Genomic DNA, 19069 nt, shown 5'->3' with positions numbered 1-19069 from the left:
CACTGCTCACCAGCTCAGGGCAGTTATCCCAATGGAGAGGACCTCTTCCCCAGCCACTGCTCACCAGCTCAGGGTAGTTATCCCAATGGAGAGGACCTCTTCCCCAGCCACTGCTCACCAGCTCAGGGTAGTTATCCCAATGGAGAGGACCTCTTCCCCAGCCACTGCTCACCAGCTCAGGGCAATTATCCCAGTGGAGAGGACCTCTTCCCCAGCCACTGCTCACCAGCTCAGGACAGTTATCCCAGTGGAGAGGACCTCTTCCCCAGCCACTGCTCACCAGCTCAGGGCAGTTATCCCAGTGGAGAGGACCTCTTCCCCAGCCACTGCTCACCAGCTCAGGGCAGTTATCCCAGTGGAGAGGACCTCTTCCCCAGCCACTGCTCACCAGCTCAGGGCAGTTATCCCAGTGGAGAGGACCTCTTCCCTAGCCACTGCTCACCAGCTCAGGGCAGTTATCCCAGTGGAGAGGACCTCTTCCCCAGCCACTGCTCACCAGCTCAGGGCAGTTATCCCAGTGGAGAGGACCTCTTCCCCAGCCACTGCTCACCAGCTCAGGGTAGTTATCCCAGTGGAGAGGACCTCTTCCCCAGCCACTGCTCACCAGCTCAGGGCAGTTATCCCAGTGGAGAGGACCTCTTCCCCAGCCACTGCTCACCAGCTCAGGGCAGTTATCCCAATGGAGAGGACCTCTTCCCCAGCCACTGCTCACCAGCTCAGGGCAGTTATCCCAGTGGAGAGGACCTCTTCCCCAGCCACTGCTCACCAGCTCAGGGCAGTTATCCCAGTGGAGAGGACCTCTTCCCCAGCCACTGCTCACCAGCTCAGGGCAGTTATCCCAGTGGAGAGGACCTCTTCCCCAGCCACTGCTCACCAGCTCAGGGCAGTTATCCCAATGGAGAGGACCTCTTCCCCAGCCACTGCTCACCAGCTCAGGGCAGTTATCCCAGTGGAGAGGACCTCTTCCCCAGCCACTGCTCACCAGCTCAGGGCAGTTATCCCAGTGGAGAGGACCTCTTCCCCAGCCACTGCTCACCAGCTCAGGGCAGTTATCCCAGTGGAGAGGACCTCTTCCCCAGCCACTGCTCACCAGCTCAGGGCAGTTATTAGTCTGGATGCCAGGCTAGCATCAGACCCAGGGAAACCGAGGTGCGCAGGGGGCACGCCTGTCCTCCGCCCCGAAGGGGGGTCAAATGAGTTCATTTAAGGGCTCAACAGCAAATGGTCAAGTAGAGCGGAGGCCTTCGTGGGCCAGGTAGGGGTAGGTAGTCTGAGAAAGAAAAATAATGGCTCCATCGCCCCTCCTTCCCAAAGCAGGGGAACTGCTGTTGCCTGACCCTGCGACCACCTTACTCCTCCTCCCCGGCCCCGTCAGAGGAAGCTTCCGACTGCTCTTCTAAATAGATGTGATGCCAAGTTCAAAGCTGAAGTCGCTGACCCAGACCCAAAAGCCTTCAAGGGGAAAGGGATGCTTCCGTGCCTGGCAGTTTAATCCTGCTTTGATTTAAGTGCGGACTTCTAAAAAGTCCTCATATCTCAGGACTATCCATCATCAACAGAAGTATCTTTGCTTTTAGTTACTTAAGATGAATTGCTTCAGTGTGGAAAAACCCCTTTGCTGACTCCAAGGGAAAAGGTTTTTTTTTTTTTTTTTCCTTTAAAACAAACAAGAAAAGACAAAGGGCAAGAAAAAAAAAGAAATGCTGACTGATCCTGCTCCACTCGCCGCGCCCGGTCAGCTCGCCACGTTGAGAGCCGCGGCCCGGCCTTCAGGCCCTGTTATGATTAGCATCACGTACGTTCCTATTAGATGCCTCTTCGTTCCTTTAGAAAGTATCTGAGACCCTCGTCTGGCGCAGTGCCACCCCTTCCATAAAAACCTTCTATCCTCTTAATTTATGCTTTCAGCGTCTCCATCTCATTACCATACTAGAGAGGGCGGGGACCCCCTAACTCAGTGCCACCCCTGAAGCACGGCACACAGTCTGTGCTCCACGCAGAAATCACACAGCGGGCATCCCAAAGGTGTCCCCACCCCCCCACAGAAAACCTTGGGGCTGGAACGCAGAGGCCCCCGAGCAGCCAGCAGTCCTGACCCCAGGTTTTCTAACTGGCCGTTCCCAATCCGCACTGCTGGGCCCCGGCAGGTCAAGCCCGCGGTCACACCTGTCCAGTCCTCCCGACGGGGCCACCAGAACCACCTTCTAGGGACCACGTGCAAAAAGCCAATGGCTGGTCTCATTCTATACCAGGACTCCCAGCGCCTACGTAAGTTAAAAAACAAACAACCAAAAAAACAAACAAACAAAAAACCCCCCCACCAAATCAACACAGATCCCAAAGTCCAGAGAATGGAGTAGGGACGTCCTGCTTCCTCTGCCCGGGCCACGGGTCACCCATCTGACCCAGGGAGCGAGCGGCGTGAACGGGGGCCTCTGGAAAGAAAGGGTGTGGGTTCAGTCCTTTTTCTGGTAAAATTATGGTAGAAGACACATAACACAAAAACACAGAAAATACACATAAACATTTACCATTTTAACTTCTTTTAAGAGTAAAATTCAGCCGTGTTAAGGATGTTCACACATTATTGTCCTAATCTCCAGAATTCTTTTCATCTCACAAAACCAAACTCTAGGGTTAATGAGTTGAAGGATGACTCCCCTCCCCCGCCCCTCCCCCAGGCCCTGGCAACCACCAGGCTCCCGTCCGACTCTGGGGGTCTGACGACTCCAGGTCCCTCGACAGGTAGAACCACACAGCATGTCGCTCTCCGTGAATGCCTCATTTCACCGAGCATAGGACCCTCCAGGTTTACCCGTGTTACAATATGTGTCCGAATTTCCCTCCTTTTTATTTATTTTATTTTATTTATTTTATTTTTTATTTTTGTATTTTTCTGAAGCTGGAAACGGGGAGAGACAGTAAGACAGACTCCCGCATGCGCCCGACTGGGATCCACCCGGCACGCCCACCAGGGGGTGACGTTCTGCCCCTCCGGGGCGTCGCTCTGTCGTGACCAGAGCCACTCTAGCGCCTGGGGCAGAGGCCAAGGAGCCGTCCCCAGTGCCCGGGCCATCTTTGCTCCAATGGAGCCTCGCTATGGGAGGGGAAGAGAGAGACAGAGAGGAAGGAGAGGGGGAGGGGTGGAGAAGCAGATGGGCGCTTCTCCTGTGTGCCCTGGCCAGGAATCGAACCCGGGACTCCCGCACGCCAGGCCGACACTCTACCGCTGAGCCAACCGGCCAGGGCCAGAATTTCCCTCCTTTTTAAGGCTGACTAATACTCCCTTGTACATGTCCATCACCTTTTGTTAGTCCACACACCCACCGATGACACTCGGGTGCTTCCAACTTCTGCTCTCGTGAATAATGCTGCTACGGACGTGAGTGTTTTCACTCCTTGCTTTTTAGAAGTCAGAGGTCATCACCTCAAGGACTCAAAGTTCGATTTTCTTGAACACATCGTATCCCTTTTGCTCACATTTTTATTGCTGGTCTACTTACTTGGGAGTTTAAAAGTCATGTTACTCCTCGCACTTTCTAAACTCTTTCCAAACCAATCTGAACTCAGACTTGGATTTCAAAGTCATATCATGAATTCCACCTCCCAACACCAACTGGCTACTCCCAGCCCTCTGGGGCCACCAGGACAGCTGCGCCCAGTTGACCCCGTTCCGGCCACTGGGGCCATCGTCCAGTGGCTCCAGTTCTCCCTTCCTGAGACTGTACCTCAGGGCATGCGTACAGACCCAGGAATGTAAATGACCTATGAACTCTGCACTGGATCGCCCCTTCCTGCCCCGTAAAGCTGGAGGTGGGGGTGTTATGGACATGGAACTCTGCGGTCCTGACCTGACCTCCCAGAGCAGAGAAGGGGATCTGAGTCAAAACTAGAGGACAATCGTTTCAAAGGGATAAAAGAACGGAGGAAGGCTTCACTGGTCACGTTCCCCATTACTTTGTTTAAAAAGGCCGATTGAGTTTAAGAGGACAAGATTAAAAGGCTTGTTGGAGTGGCTTTGCCTTTAAAAATCGATGTATCCCACCTTTTGAACTCGGGGTCAGTAACAATTCAGAGCTTCAATACAGGGGCTGCACTGAAGTAGGAACACTTTAGAGGGCCGCCCATCACACGGACCTGCAGGGGGGGGGTCTCAGCCTGGTACCAGACTCCCCCACTCCCTGGCTGGGGGAAAGGGGGTCTGGTCAGCGCTGTGCTTCTATAAGACACAGTCAGGGGACCAGGGCACGGGAATCCAAGCAAATATTAGGGCGACCCTTTGACTTGCAACTACTGCGCTCCTGACCCTGGGGAGAGGGGGGAATGGAAAGGCTCCCCACCACAGCTCTGACCAGAAGAAGCCTGCAACCTGGTGCAGGACTCAGAGAGAGCCGGTGGGAATGAAAGGTGTGATGAAGATGATAAAAATAATTAAACTCAGGTTCAGAGCACCTGAGGCGGACGAGGGAAGGCGCCGTGGGCAGGAGAAAGCACCCAGGCAAGGGGCACAGACAGGTTTGCCGTCTGGTGACAGGACAGCCCATGCTCACCAGCCTCCAGCTTGGCAGCAGGCACCATGTGAGCCCTGACCGGTCACAACCCGGGAGGCCAGTGCAGTGACCATCCCCATACGACAACGGCACCGGCTTGGAGGGGTCAGGACGCCTGTCCCAGGTCACGCTGACCGGGCAGAGGAAGCGAGGCGGCTCTGCAGAGGCCTGCTGTCTGCAGGATGGACAGGAGAATCTGCCTGAGACCCCCTGAGGGGTGGGGGAGGGGCAGGCTCAGCCGAGGCAGCCGAGAGGGGTTCCCCTCCCACAGGAGGCGACCAGGGTCAGGGCAGGCGACAAAAATAAATACAGGACAGAGCGAAGGACCTCCACCCTTCCCAGGTCACCCACAGGGTGCCCTCTTTCTGCCAAAAGTTTGGAATAAGAGCCCCAGACAGCCAAACATGAGCCGGGAGTTTTTCCCTTGGTTGGGCATCTCGAAGAGAGAGGCCACTTTGACCATTTCCATCCAGAATCTCCAATTATGTAAGTTTGACTTTAATCAGATTCAAAAGTCACACATTCTCACCCCAACAACGGCAGGGGGTGGGGAGAGGGGGGTTAAAAGACCAACTCAGCCTGACCTGTGGTGGCGCAGTGGATAAAGCGTCAACCTGGAAACACTGAGGTTGCCGGTTCAAAACCCTGGGCTTGCCTGGTCAAGGCGCATATGGGAGTTGATGCTTCCTGCTCCTCCCCCCTTCTCTCTCTCTCTCTCTCCTCTCTATAATGAATAAATAAAAATCTAAAAATAAAAAATAAAAAAAATAAAATAAAAAAGACCAACTCAGCACAGAAAGTGCCCAGACGGACACCTCAGTAGCCACAACCCCACCACTGGAAGGGACAGAGGCTACTCTGACCAACCGGCTGCCAGAACCGGAGGACAAGCCGGTTTCTTTAGTTGCTGTGGTTTGGAAAGGAGGCGTTTATTTTTTAAAGTTTTAAACTCATTAAGCCTGAACATTAGAAAGCTCAAGGGAGCCAGGCTGGCTAGACAAAGTTGAAAACAATCGATTGCGTTTCCACCCTCCAGGGACTGAGCCTCCCGGTACCTGACATATGGCATCTCCATCAACAAAGCAAACACCACATGAAAAGCCTGCAGGTTGGTGTGAAAGCGGCGGGGGACCCTCTGAGAGCGGGGTTCAAAGGCTCCAGCTCCCCCTCCCCCACACCCCGTCTCCATCCTGGTTGGCCCCCACTGACCCCAGAACAGTCAGGTCCCTAGTACCTGATATGTGTCAGGAACTCAGGGGACAGAGAATGAATCAAGCAGGACCCACCCTCAACTATTCAGCAGCCTCGAAAGGGGGCAACAGGGCAGGGACCTTTGTAAGGTCATTTCAGCCTAGAGATAGGATCCCGGGCCAAGGAGCAGGACAACAATGTATAATATTCTCTGCGTGTAATGACTTAATCTCTGAGCTACTTTCTCCAGTGAGTCATGGCTTCTATTGTTCTGTATCTTGTCACTAACACGCTGTCAGACACGTCTTCACCTTGGTGCGGTGAGACACGTAGAGACAAAGATGCCTGCTTTTAATGGAGTTTCGTTGCTGGTGGCAGATAACATCGTAAGGCTTCCAAGAGATAATAATGTACCTGGGCCACTCAGTACACTGTGAGCACACAGCGAGCTCAACACAAAAAGCTCATCATATAGGAGAACACCGTGCAGGGCAGAAGTCAAGCATGCATGTGCACGTGCTCTGGGCTAATCCCAAAACTCAGAGGCTGCAACTGTTGGAAGGGCCCTTCCATAAACTGCCCATGAGCCCCTCTGCTGGACCAGGGGACACCTGATTCTCACCATCAGCATGGGCCTGTACCAGGTGCTGGTCAGTCCTCCCTACCACCCTTGAGGCAGGACATGCAGTTACCCAAGGCCACCATCTGAGTGGCGAGCGCAATGGAACCCACGCCTGTACCTTCTGCCTCTGCAGACGGACGGGCTGGCCGCTGCTTCTCTTACTCTCTGTTTGTACTTGGATCTGTGTCCCCCATTGCACCAGTGACGTCGCCCCTCAACCGGCAGAAGACGGACCAAGCACAGCAGCCCCTGCAGAGTCAGGCTGGGAGCGTGGGCTGTCCCGTTAGGGTTCACGGACTCAGAAAACCTGGTGTTATTTCATTGGGGCCTCACGACAACCTGTAATATGAAGTTACATGGTGCACTGGACGTTACCTTGCTCCTACTAACAGTAACATGCAAGGTTTTTACCCCCAAATTTTATTTAAAAACTTAAATATAATGGGGCGACATTGATCAGTAAGAGTACAGAGGTTTCAGATGAACATCTCTAGAGCATTTGAACTGTTGATTGTGTTGTGCGCCCATCACTCAAAATCAAATCATTTTCCGTCCCCGCATACTTATCCGTCTTTCCTGCCTCCCCGACACACAAGTTTCTAAAGCAGTGAATGACCCAATTTGACAAGGTAGTGAACGGAGCTTGCCTTGAGCTCCAACCCCCCACCGAGAAAGCAAACCTGACTACCGCTCCTTGGGGGCCTGGGTGGCAGCTAACGTCCCCTACGCTGCGCTGTGCCCCATCTCCCTCCATGCAGAGAGCCCAATATTTGGAATACCGTCTCCCCCGAACCTGCTGAAACCCAATCCCAAACCAGTGGAACCCCTGCAGCACACAGCCAGCAGCCTCGGGGAGCCCTCTGAAACCCCCACTTCCCCTCAAAGGGTCACCAACAAACTCGGATTAGGACACGGGGGGCAGCCGTGTCAATACCCCCACCCACCAACCAAAGACAAGTACCTCCTCATCCTCATTCCTAGAAAAAGGACTGAAACGACATCGTAAAGGACCAAGTCCCCGAATGCTACAGCGAAAGAGCAGGAGGAAAACCCCGCCCTCCAAAAGGAACAGCTGACTAACAAAAACTGTTATTAGCCCTGGACGTGAGCCATGAGCCGTGAGCCATGAGCCGTGAGCCACGCAGAGGCAGGGCCTGCCCGGGCAGGTGCCTCGGCTCTCCCTCTGCAAACCACTTCCCACACCAAACATGCTCATCTTGGAACTGAACACCAAGACCCAGGGAAAGGAGAGACTCATTGTTTTTACTTTTTAACAACTTGAGAAATCCATTTCCTACCCACTTCCCTCCTTTTGGTCACAAGTGGTGCCTCTTACCACTTCCTACCTCCCTGGTGCTGTGTTTACAGCACCAGGTAACATAAGCTGTGTTTCCAAGTGCATCTGTCCAACAACAGCGCCCGAGCTTCTCAGGCCTGGCGGCTCACGGTTCTGAGCCTGCAGCGAGCAAGACCTAACTGAAAATGAGGCCAGCGAGCTCCATCAGAAAGTCATGGTTTGAGCAAATCCCCTGCGGGAAGCCACGATGCAGCCCCCCACTCCCCTCCCCTGCACCCCAGTCCAATGACGGGGCGACGGCCAGCTTCCCGCGCAGCCCCCCACCCCCCCTCCCCTGCACCCCAGTCCAATGATGGGGCGACGGGCCAGCTTCCCGCCCCGCCACAGCTCTGCCGCTCTTCTCGGGGCAGGAGCCCCGGGAACAGCTCTAAAACAAAGCCCTCCTTAAATGCACGGTTGCAAAATTGAGAGAAAAACTTGAGCAAAGAGTGGAAAGTACACACACAGCGAGTGGACACATATCAGAAACACAAGGAAGTCCAGATCTGTAAACGTGACGACCTGAGTGGGTCTCTGGGCCAACCGTGTACAGTACTGGGCACTCGGGTGCAGCGTGTGCAGAACCGACCGCAGCAAGGGGGCAGCCCACAGGGGCCTCGGGGGCAGCCCACAGGGGCCTCGGGGGCAGCCCACAGGGACCTCGGGGCATCCCCGGCACCAAAAGGAAGACCCGGGAGCTGCTTCCTTTCTGCTGAGGCAAAGGAGACAGTGGCAGCTCAGGAGCAGAACGAAAAGCCCTAGCAATTCAAGGTCTGGACTGCAGGCCGGGAGATGGGAGTCGGACAGAGGGACACACGCACACTGCTCTCTCCCTCTCGCCATCTTCCCGCTTTAAGCCTCCATGGCCTGGCTGAATTCCAGCCCTGCTAATTACATCAGGCCCACCTTTCGCCCCTTCTCAGCCCCTGCAATCAGTCCTGATTCTCAGCTTCCTGCTGCTGGGGGGTGGGGGTAAAGTCTGGGCCAGCTGCTCCCTGGGTCCCACCCTCAGCCCAACCCCGGAAGTGCCTGAAGCAGAGCGGTCCCTTCCTCTGGGGCCCCGCTGGGCCGTGTGAAACCAGGTAAACAAGGGAGAGTTGAGCAGGAAGGCCTCCAGCAGCGGCACTCCCAGCCTGGCCCACCAGCCGGCCTGCTGTCCTGTGCACCTGCCAACCTTCCCAAGCAGCAGTGAGCTGCCCCCTTCACGGGGGCTGTGGAAAGCCTGATTTTTAGGAAGAGGTTTCCCCAAGTGGCCAAGGACCAAGAAAACATGCAGCTCCCTGGGGCTGCTCCCCTGTCTTACTCCCTGTCCTGCTTTCCTGTCTAACGTGGGGACAGTGAGTGACCCCTTCCTCACCACGAGGAGGCTGGAGAAAGCCCCCAGCAGAGGCTCACAACTGCCACCCAGTCCTCTCTCAACCTTCTGACTTGGGCACAGGGCTGAAGCCTGAAGTTCTCAGCTGCCCTTCAGGACGCCTCAACAGCTTTTCTTTTCAAAACGAAAAGGAGAGAAAAAGAAAGGAAGCCAAGTGGCCCTGACAGGCTGGCTCAGTGGTAGAGAGTGGGTCCAGTGTGTGGAAGTCCCGGGTTCGATTCCCAGTCAGGGCACACAGGAGAAGCACCCATCTGCCCCCCCCCCCATGCTCTCTCTTCCCCTCCTGTAGCCATGGTTCAATTGGTTTGAGCACACTGGTCCTGAGTGCTGCAAGAAGCCTCTACCTCAGGTACTAAAAATAGCTTGGTTGCGAGCCTGGCCCCAGATGGGCAGAGCATCAGATGTAGACGGGAGTTGCTGGATGGATCCAGGTCCAGGCGCATGCAGGAGGAGTCTGTCTATCTCCCCTCCTCCCTGTCTATCTCCTCTCCTATTGAGAGAGAGAGAGAGAGAGAGAGAGAGAGAGAGAGGAAACTAAGTCCATCTGGCAGTCTCACATCTTGCAGAAGAGCAAACCTGCCTCTGGAAAGCTCTGGGCCCATGTGGTACACGACCAGGCGTCCTTAGCCCCTTTGTCCCATCCCTGGCTGGCGGGAGTAAATGCCTTCCATGTGGAAAAGAACTCTGGTGGCCCTGAGACTGCTACCCTCCTGCAGCCCCTGTCTGGCTGACCCAGTGCCATGACCACTCAGCCTCCTGCGGCCCCTCCCCCCGCTTTCTGGGCCTAGGAAAGGGTTTTATTGTCCCCAAAGATGCTCGCTCCAGGCAGGGCACTGAGCAAGCTGCTGTGCACAGTCCCGCAAGCGTCTCTTGGAACTTGTCCCCTCTCTCCTCTGCCCCTGCCTTGGTCCAGGGCCCCACGACCTGCCCGGACTACCTACTACCCCCTGACATAATCCGCTCTCAATATTCACTTTCCCTTTTAAAGGTTCTCCAGGGACTCCCGAGGTCTTCAGGTTGAAGTTCATATGTGTTAGCATGAGGTCCACCCCCTGGGATGTGGCCACCTTTCCAGCCTCATCCATTGTCACCAGCGCCACTCTGAAGCGACTTCATCAGTCCTCAGGCTGTTTTATGTCTCCATGATGTTGCTCCCCCAGGACACCCCCATGCACCCCATTTTTGCCAGACTAGCTCCTTGACAATCCCTCAAGATTGAGGTCAAGCGTCACCCCCTTGAGAAAGCTCTCCATGAGCTCCACCCTTCCCCCGCTGGGGAACTCGCTCCTAGGTCCTGTGACATCCCCGTGTCCTGGGCACACACAGGGGTTAGAGCGAGCAGTTTAGCTGGCCTAGCTCGCACCCCCTAGATGGGAGTGTCCCAGGCAGGAGAGCAGCCTTAAGAACAAGGAAGAGAGAGAGGAAGAACCGGCTGACCCCGGTGAGCTGCGCCCACCTCTCCAGGACACCGGGGCTTCCTCTTCCCACATTTCGTCACTCCACAGCAGAGAGCATGCAGGGGACGGGAGGCGAGAGGAAGGAAGGAGGAAAGGAGGGTCCGCGCAGACCACTGCCTTCCTCGGGCTCACTTCCCTACACAGTCTGGAAGGTTCTCCTGAAGTTCAGACTGAAAGCAAACATTCACAGGGAAGCTGTAAGCTCCTAGGTCAAGTCTACAGCAGACAAGGGGCTCCCACTGCTGAACTGGGGACAGGGCACAGGGGCCTCTCTGACGAAGGTGTCCTGGCCCTGGCACCCAGCCACCCCCCTCCCGCCTCCAATCACCGGCGGCGGTCCTGCTGGAGATTCCAAACCAGGACCCAATGGTTCGCCAACACGAGGAGGTCTGCAAAGACGTGCAGTAAAAATCTCAGACCTTCATCCGAACGGCCAAATCAGCCTCCACCGAAAATACAGACCCTTGCACTCTAACAGGTCCCCTCACGATGCCTGGCGGGCAAGAACATGCACCCGGGCAAAGAAAAACAAGAGGCGTGTAAACAGGCAGTGTGCGCAGTGAGTAGCAGAAGTCCTCAAGGTGTGCATGCTCTCTGACCCAGGGATTCCGAGCCAGGCATTTATCCTAAGAAAAGAAGAACAGTTGTTGACAAATCTGTGTACTGAGTACGTTCATGGCGGTGTTGGTTATGATCCTCACACAGAAATAACTGTGTCAACAATAGTGGGGCAGCCACGTGATGAAATTCCAGGTAGACACTAAAACCCTTATCACGAAGGCCTATTTAATGACACTACACAGTAAACGGAAAGGAAGTTGACAAGTAATATGAATGCTATCCACACCTTGAAACACACACACACAACCACACACACACACACACACACACACACACACACACACACGGACAAGAACTCAGAAAGCACAAACACCAAGACAATGGTATCCCTCGATGAACAGACAATGAATGGATTTACTATTCTTTATATTTCCCAATCTGCAATCAGAAAATAGTTTTATAATAAAAAAAAAAAATCTTACTTTTATTACCCCTACTCCCTTTCTTTTGGCTCCTTTCCTTCTGTTTTGGCAACTCTCATTTGGAATGTAGACAGAAGCCACAAAATCAAGAATATCCACTTCACTGCTGTCCTCTTTAAAGTTGGAAGTGGAGCAAGTCACGCCCCCACCCCACAAATTCGATACAGTGTATAATTCATAAAGCAAATCCTGGTGACACCCATAGATTCGGCCTGAGCAGAGTGCAAGCTCCCTTGAACACCGTCGCCGCTCGTCAGAGCAGGTCACCCCAACCTAAGGGGACCTCATTTGAAATCCTCCAGACCACAAGACTGAGACGGCGCTACGTGAGTTTGCCGCGTTCCCACCATACAATGTCAAATGTACATTTCCTACAATTCTTACTTTTGACAAAAGTCTTTCTTTTTTTCCAAACCAAGCAAGCACATTGCTAAAGATAATACTAATTCTTTGTCATCAGCCCCTTGCTTATCTAATACAGCTGGCGGGTCTCAGACACAAGGCCAGGCGGGGCCAGGCGGGACGGGGAGAAGGGAGAGGCAGCGTACGGACATTTTACCCAAAGACATCACACAAAGTAATGTTTGTGTGCATGTATGTGTATACACACTCATATGCATGTGTACACACACAACAAGGGTATAAAAAATGTGAACTGCAAGGGTATAAAATACCCAGCAAATTAAAGATATGGATTATCTCCAGGGAGGGAGAAAGAGATAATTGGACTTGGTAGAGGCATGCTGGGAGTTTCTATCAGAAAAACTTTCTCAGCCCTGGCCGGTTGGCTCAGTGGTAGAGCGTCGGCCTGGTGTGCGGGGGACCCGGGTTCGATTCCCGGCCAGGGCACATAGGAGAAGCGCCCATTTGCTTCTCCACACCCCCACCTCCTTCCTCTCTGTCTCTCTCTTCCCCCCTCCTGCAGCCAAGGCTCCATTGGAGCAAAGATGGCCCGGGCGCTGGGGATGGCTCCTTGGCCTCTGCTCCAGGCGCTAGAGTGGCTCTGGCCGTGGCAGAGCGACGCCCCAGAGGGGCAGAGCATCGCCCCCTGGTGAGCAGAGCATCGCCCCGGGTGGGCGTGCTGGGTGGATCCCGGCCGGGCACATGCGGGAGTCTGTCTGACTGTCTCTCCCCGTTTCCAGCTTCAGAAAAAAAAAAGAAAGAAAGAAAGAAAAACTTTCTCTAAAAAAAAAAGGTCTGAAACAAATAGGAAAAATATACACGTATGTTCATATTCACTTGAGTAACAGATACATTATCAACACTGGTACTGTTTTATTTTTAATTGTTCAAAGCAATAAGGAAAGAGGCAACCCCTGGCTATCTCTTCTACTGTTTCTTCTGAGAAAAAGAACAGTGTTTTGGGGTCTGCTGAGCTTCTAAGCAGAAGAAGGTGAGAGACCAGAAGTCAGAAGAGCCAAGTGCAAGGAACTCATAAAACAAAACTTCCTGGCGGTGATCATAACTCGGAATCTTGGTCGTCTCTGGACATCATGCCACGCGAAGGTGGAATTGCAGGCCCCCCGGGCCCATCCTCTTCTTGACAGACGAGGACTCAGCCCAGGGAAGAAACGCACTGGTCCCAGAGCACGGTCAGGGAGGGGCGGAGCTCGAAGAAACCCAGCAAACGTCCATCTCAGAGTCAGCCAGTCCTACAGGTCAGTCCCTACCTCCATCTACGAGTCCCATTTCAGGATGGACACCCCACGTGGACTCAGAACAAAGACGCACACCCCACGTGGATTCAGAACAAAGACGCACATCACGGACTCCACCCAAGGCGCTGTGTGAACTGCCTCCCCCCACCATGAAGCCAGAGAGACCTCAGCAACTGCACGGGGACCGTTAGGCCCTAACGTCAGGAGAAGGGGCAAGGCTGCAGGTGCCCGGGGCAGAGGAAGGCAGAGGGACGCCACGGGCAACCCCCAAAAGAATGAATCCGTGTCAGCGATTTGTTCACGGCGATGTCTGCTGCTCCAGCCTTATTTTCCTACTGGCTGCACTAGCAAATGAACGTGTGTTTAATGTAAGGACTCCAGGCTCTGAGGTATAAACGAAACCACTGTATTACTCCAAAATTTAATTCAAAGACAAGACTCAGGTGAGAGAGTGTGGAACAAGCAGGAGCAGCGGCCGCGCAGAGCTGACCTGCCAGGCGGTGGGAGGCGGCACACGGCGCTGGCCCACGCTCCTCTCCCCCGGGCCGCCCACCTCTTTAAAAGGTAGAGCCTGAACCAGGCGCTCACCTCAAGGCCCTGCCCAACTCTGCCTTCCTTTGCCCTTTCCCAGCAGCCGTGACACACCCCACCCGGTCACCTCCTCTCTGCCAGGGTGCTGCCGGACCGACTTCCTGTCCCAGGACAGAGATGTGTGTCTGCCGTATGTGACGGAGAGGAGTCACCAGGTGAGGGCTGGCTGAAGGGGCCCCTTCTAGACATCACGAGAAAGGCTCCCTAACCAGGGGTTCTGGTGTACGGGTGCGCTGGGCCCCCGGAGGGCTGATGGGACAGAATGCAGGACCCCCACAGCAGGCCTCGCGAGAGCCTGTCAGGGACGCGGACTGTCAGGTGCATTTCTAACCCGCACCCAGATGACGCCACTCCCGCTGGTCTGGGAGCCCCACTCTGAGAACCGCCACTCCAGCCCACGGACTCCCAGTGCTGTGGGAACGACGGTGAGACTCAGACGGCTGGGGAACTTCTGAACACACAGACTCCTGGCACCAGCCTCAGCAAAGTCCAAGCAGCAGGGCAGGAGGAGCCCGAGACCCGGGCGGAGACCTCGGCGGTCAGACTGAAACTGGCCATGCTGTTTTCCCACCCGTCCTCTGAGAAAAGTCAAGGACAGCGTCTCCGCAGGTTTCCAGAGGCAAAAGTTGAGCCTCCTGTGGAACAAGCCCATGCTTTTCAAGACAGGTCCCTGGGCCTCTGTTGTAAGGTAACAAAAAGCTGAAAATATTGATATTCTGGGAGGAAAGGTCAGGCTTTCCTGTCCCGTCCCTCCTTTAGGGAATGTAGAAGTTTCTGGTTTGCAAGAACAATGGGTCATTTAGTTTTAAATCTAAAATAAAGGTTAACCTAGAAACTTCTTCTCTTTCAATAGGAGGCAGCATTTACATACCACCTTGCATTGACTGTAGTTCCTTCCCCTTCCTGGAATCTTGAGGGTAAAATACCTCTAGGCTAGTGAGGGAAGATGAACCCTGAAAGATTTGTAAACATCTTTGATTGCGTTACCTTGAAAGTCTTAATGTTTCTGTGTATCCCCTAAACAAATGTTGTCAGCTCGTGCCATGAACGTCATGCTCTCCCCTGCCCACCCATGTGTGATCAAGGGTATATAAGCAGCCCCTGAAATATTTTTGGGTCTGCAAATTTGAGTCTGCTGCCCATGTCAGCCATATGCAGCCGGCATATTTAATAAATCTCCTCCTTTAATAAAACTCTTCAAAATGCATCTGGACTGGGTGTCTCTATGTGAACTTGACGAAGTGAGGTACGGTGCCTTTCAGAATCCGGGGTGAGGTACCTTATAACACCTCCTAGCTGTCCCCGCCCCATCATGCCTCAGAAAAGGACAGCCAGGATGACAGAGTCACTGCCTGGCAAACAAGACTCAGGGCTGGATTCTGTGACCGTGACATGTCCACCTGAAAAGCCACAGGCAACAGGGAATCCCGCTCTCCTTGGAGGTGGCCTCTCGCCCTCCCTGGTCACAGCAGGAATGATGTTTGTCTTGCTTTGCACAAGCCCTCATAACAAGGGGGCGCTGGGCTGTACTTTAGGAAAACTTTCTTGATTGTCGCTTTACAAAAATAACCAATTATGTTTATGTTATGATGGGGGGGGGGAGGATATGCAATTGTCTATAAGGCAGCAGCACCACAGCAGCGTGAAACAAAAACTATTCATGCAGACCCCGGGAGGAAACACAGAAACTGCGTGATGATTGTCTCGGAGCGGTGGGATTGTGGGCGGTTTTCTTGCTACTTGTTTGCTTCCCAAGTTGTTTATAAAAAGCACGTATTACTTATACAACCAGAACTTAACTTTATTTTACAATAAATGGGAAGGGAAAACCATGCAGCACGACCCCGCCCACCCCTAACCTGTGTCAGCAGGAAAGGCCAGAGTCCTGCAGCCTCCTCCCAGGGCGCAGGCCCGAGGGGCAGGACGGCTCTGGGGCCTCGAGCAAGGGTGCGGGCAGCGTGTCAGGCCTGCTCGGGGTTTACTGGCCGCAAGCACTTTGCTTGATTAGTGCGTGGGCCAGTGGCAGAGGCAAAGGCCGTGAGGTGCATTTTCCTTGCTCCTTGCCCCCGTACTGCAAAGAGCAGGTTTTCCTTTGTTTATTAGCTCTTTCCCTTTTGTTGTTCATTTGCTCACCTGTCTTTGAGAGCGTCCAATAAACGGGTACGACCCAACGCTTCCTGGCTCCACAGTTTTTCTGGCATCTGCCCAAATCTAGAGGGAACCTGCCTGGCCTCAGCCACCACGGGCATTACAGCGGGCTTCCGCAAGCACCTGGTCTGGGCTCTCGCCGAGGCTGCACACCAGCCCTGCCCTCAGGGGGCTCACAGCGCAGAAGCCCCTCGAGGACGCAGGGTCCTACCTCCCTCCTACCTGGGACTCTTCCTGGGCCCTGAGGGTGGGCTTCCTGTGATGGTCCCACGTTCGGGAGCTCTAGCAGAGCCCCACGAGCAGCGAACTGCCTGCAGCTAGACACGGTCCCAAGCAGTGTTGAGCCCCCTTGGCCAGCCCAGACCTGGACCGTCCAAGCCGGCGATCACCATCAGCACCCTGCCCGGCCAGCAAGACCCGAGGACAGCATTGGCACGGCCATAGCGCACACAAGCGCCTGGCTGCTCCGTGCAGCTCACGGAGAGCTTCAGAAACCCCACCTCCACCTTGCCGTAAGGAAGGGGGAGGTTACTACCTTCCAGCCACACCTGAGGCAGGGGGCCACCTGTCAAGAGTCCCATGTTGACATCTCCTTGGTTTTGATTCATCTGAAATTTGGTGAAACAGGCCTTCATTCAAACCACTGTGGCCTGTGCTGACTGTGACGGATGGAGGTCACAACTGGCTCATGCCTCCAACACGTCCTCTATCCCCACTTTGCAGCCTGAGTTAGCCTGGTCTCTTGAACGGTAGGCACCATCGCTTCCCACGGCACTGAGCACCCAGCACAAAAGCACCGGCTTACCAAGAATGGCGCCTGCACACAGGAATCAAGCCCTGAGTACCTGGTGAACAGACAGCACCCCCCATGCCCAGCCCCCGGTTCAATGGCAGCACCATCGCCCTTGCCCAGCTTCCCCTGCCCACGGCCACCACAAGGGCAGCACCACACAGTGTACAACACGCCCAGCCCTGGGTGTGGCTCCTCTCAGACAAGGAAATGAAGCCGCTTCAGTCCCATGGTTCGAGCTCCCCCGGCCCCTCTGACCCCGGCTCCTCCTCAGCACAGCTGGCAGTGCTAACAAAAAGGATGGGGCTGATTATAAGCCTCCCGGAGGCTGCTCGGAGTCACGGTGCTGTGCCTCCAACAGTGTGTGGAATGAGCACAGGGGGCCTGCTGAATCGGCCGTTCGGGCAAAGCATCCAGCACCCCAGACCCCCTCTCCTGCACCCGACCTCAATGGGAAGAGGACAGAAACGACCATCTCAGAAAACCCAGGACACTGTCCACGCCCTCCCTCTCCCGGTCTTTTTCTAATTTGTGTTGAGTCGGAAGGGCTCCTGCAGCCAGCACAGCCCTCAGCAGGAACTGGCCTGTGCAAGCCCGACGCCATAGCACTGACACCCGTCAGCTTCGCAGTGGGCCCTGGGCTGACCTCAGACCAGCCACCACCACACAGGCAGAGAGGGGACACTCCTAACCCCCAACCAAGGCTAAGCTACAGCCCAAGAAGCTGAGTGCTTAGAACAGGAGTCAGAGGCAGAGTCTGGTCCATGATCTCAGTGAAACCCCAGCATGAATTTGGACTTGTTCTTGAGCAGGGAGTGGTTCTCAAACCATGTTCCTTGGGGTTTGGGAACCCACAGAGATGCCCTGGAGGGAGAGGAGGGGGCTGGGCAGAGGGCACTAGGATCCCCTAACACTCAAGTCAATCAGAGTCCATGGGTTTTACCTGAGATCTTTTTTTTTTAGGGGGGGGGGTATTTTTCTGAAGTGAGAAGCAGGGAGGCAGAGAGATAGACTCCCACATGTGCCCAAACAGGGATCCACCTGGCACACCCCCCAGGGGCAATGCTCTGCCCATCTGGGGCGTTGCTCTGTAGCAATGGAGCCATTCTAGCACCTGAGGCAGAGGCCATGGAGCCATCCTCAGCACCTGGGCCAACTTTGCTCCAATGGAGCCTTGGCTGTGGGAGGGGGAGAGAGAGATAGAGAGGAAGGAGAGGGGGAGGGGTGGAGAAGCAAATAGGCACTTCTCCTGTGTGTCCTGGCCGGGAATTGAACCAGGGAATTCCACACGCCGGGCCGATGCTCTACCACTGAGCTAGCTGGCCGGGGCTTACCTGAGATCTTTATATTAAAAAAAAAAAAATCACATGAAGGGGGAAAAAGTTAGTGCAAAGAAGTTTGAAAACCAGGGTTCTACGGGGTGCCGTTTAAGTCCATAGTGCATCAGTGCTGGCAGTTTAAAGATCATAAAACACCCAAGGTTCTCACCCGACCCTCTCCGGGCTGCGATGGAGATGTTAACAGCCCTTCCCCTCAGGTCCTCCTACCCACCGACCATCTGCTAACAAGACACGATGAGCACTCGGCAAGCAGACAGCACACCGTGACCCCCAGTGCTCCCGCCTGCAAGCTGGGGGCTTGGCGATTACACTCCTGGCCCCACACAGCCCTTCTGCGGTCCACTATCTCCTCGAACTCCTTGAACTGCCGACGTGCAAAGACTCGCTGAGCTGTGGGTGATACCGTGTTAGGGTGCCCCTCCCGGAGCCCATGCCAGCCGCTCCCCATGCGACTGGTGCTGGGGGCCACCATGCCAAACTGAGGCTCGGCTCTGGGGCCTCACAGTGACCTACACAACGCCTTGCATACCCTTCACACAACACTTGCTAGACACAATAAAGCAATCCAACATCTGACCCTTCTCACAATGCCCTCTCACCAAAAAAGACAGTGAAAAAAGAAAAACCACACCAAGCGTCAGCACATAGATGCCTGAGCACGAACACCATTTCCTGCAGGCTTCCTGAAGGGAAACCGTCCTGAGCGATGTGATGACACCGCCAGGCGCAGAGCAGAGCTCCCGGGGCGCAGAGCGCTGCCCTTACCTGGTAGTAGGTCTTGATGTTCCTCACCAGGATGGTCAGGTTCTGAATGCGAAGGTTCACATCGTTGTTGACGTGCTTGTTGATGCGCTGATTTGTAGGCCTGGGGTCTCTAGGGGAAGAAACATGAGGATGGAGAGACGTCTCCCGGCACCTGCCGCCCCACCCTTCCCAGCAGGGCGCCAACCTCTCCAAGCCTGGGCTCC

The 19069-nt window shown here is 54.7% G+C and overlaps 1 protein-coding gene across 2 annotated transcripts in view; it reads right to left on the bottom strand.

Annotated features, from left to right (window-relative positions):
* Nucleotides 1-19069, bottom strand: part of CCDC88C (coiled-coil domain containing 88C) — a 133008-nt gene that overhangs the window by 106188 nt on the left and 7751 nt on the right. For both annotated transcript variants that reach the window (XM_066273235.1, XM_066273237.1), the window contains exon 3: nt 18867-18975. In XM_066273235.1, coding sequence (XP_066129332.1) covers nt 18867-18975 — 109 coding nt within the window. The remainder of the gene's footprint in view (nt 1-18866; nt 18976-19069) is intronic.

This window comes from Saccopteryx bilineata, chromosome 4 (assembly GCF_036850765.1).
Source record: "Saccopteryx bilineata isolate mSacBil1 chromosome 4, mSacBil1_pri_phased_curated, whole genome shotgun sequence".
Lineage (NCBI taxonomy): Eukaryota > Metazoa > Chordata > Mammalia > Chiroptera > Emballonuridae > Saccopteryx > Saccopteryx bilineata.
This window is presented reverse-complemented; position numbering and strand designations above follow the sequence as displayed.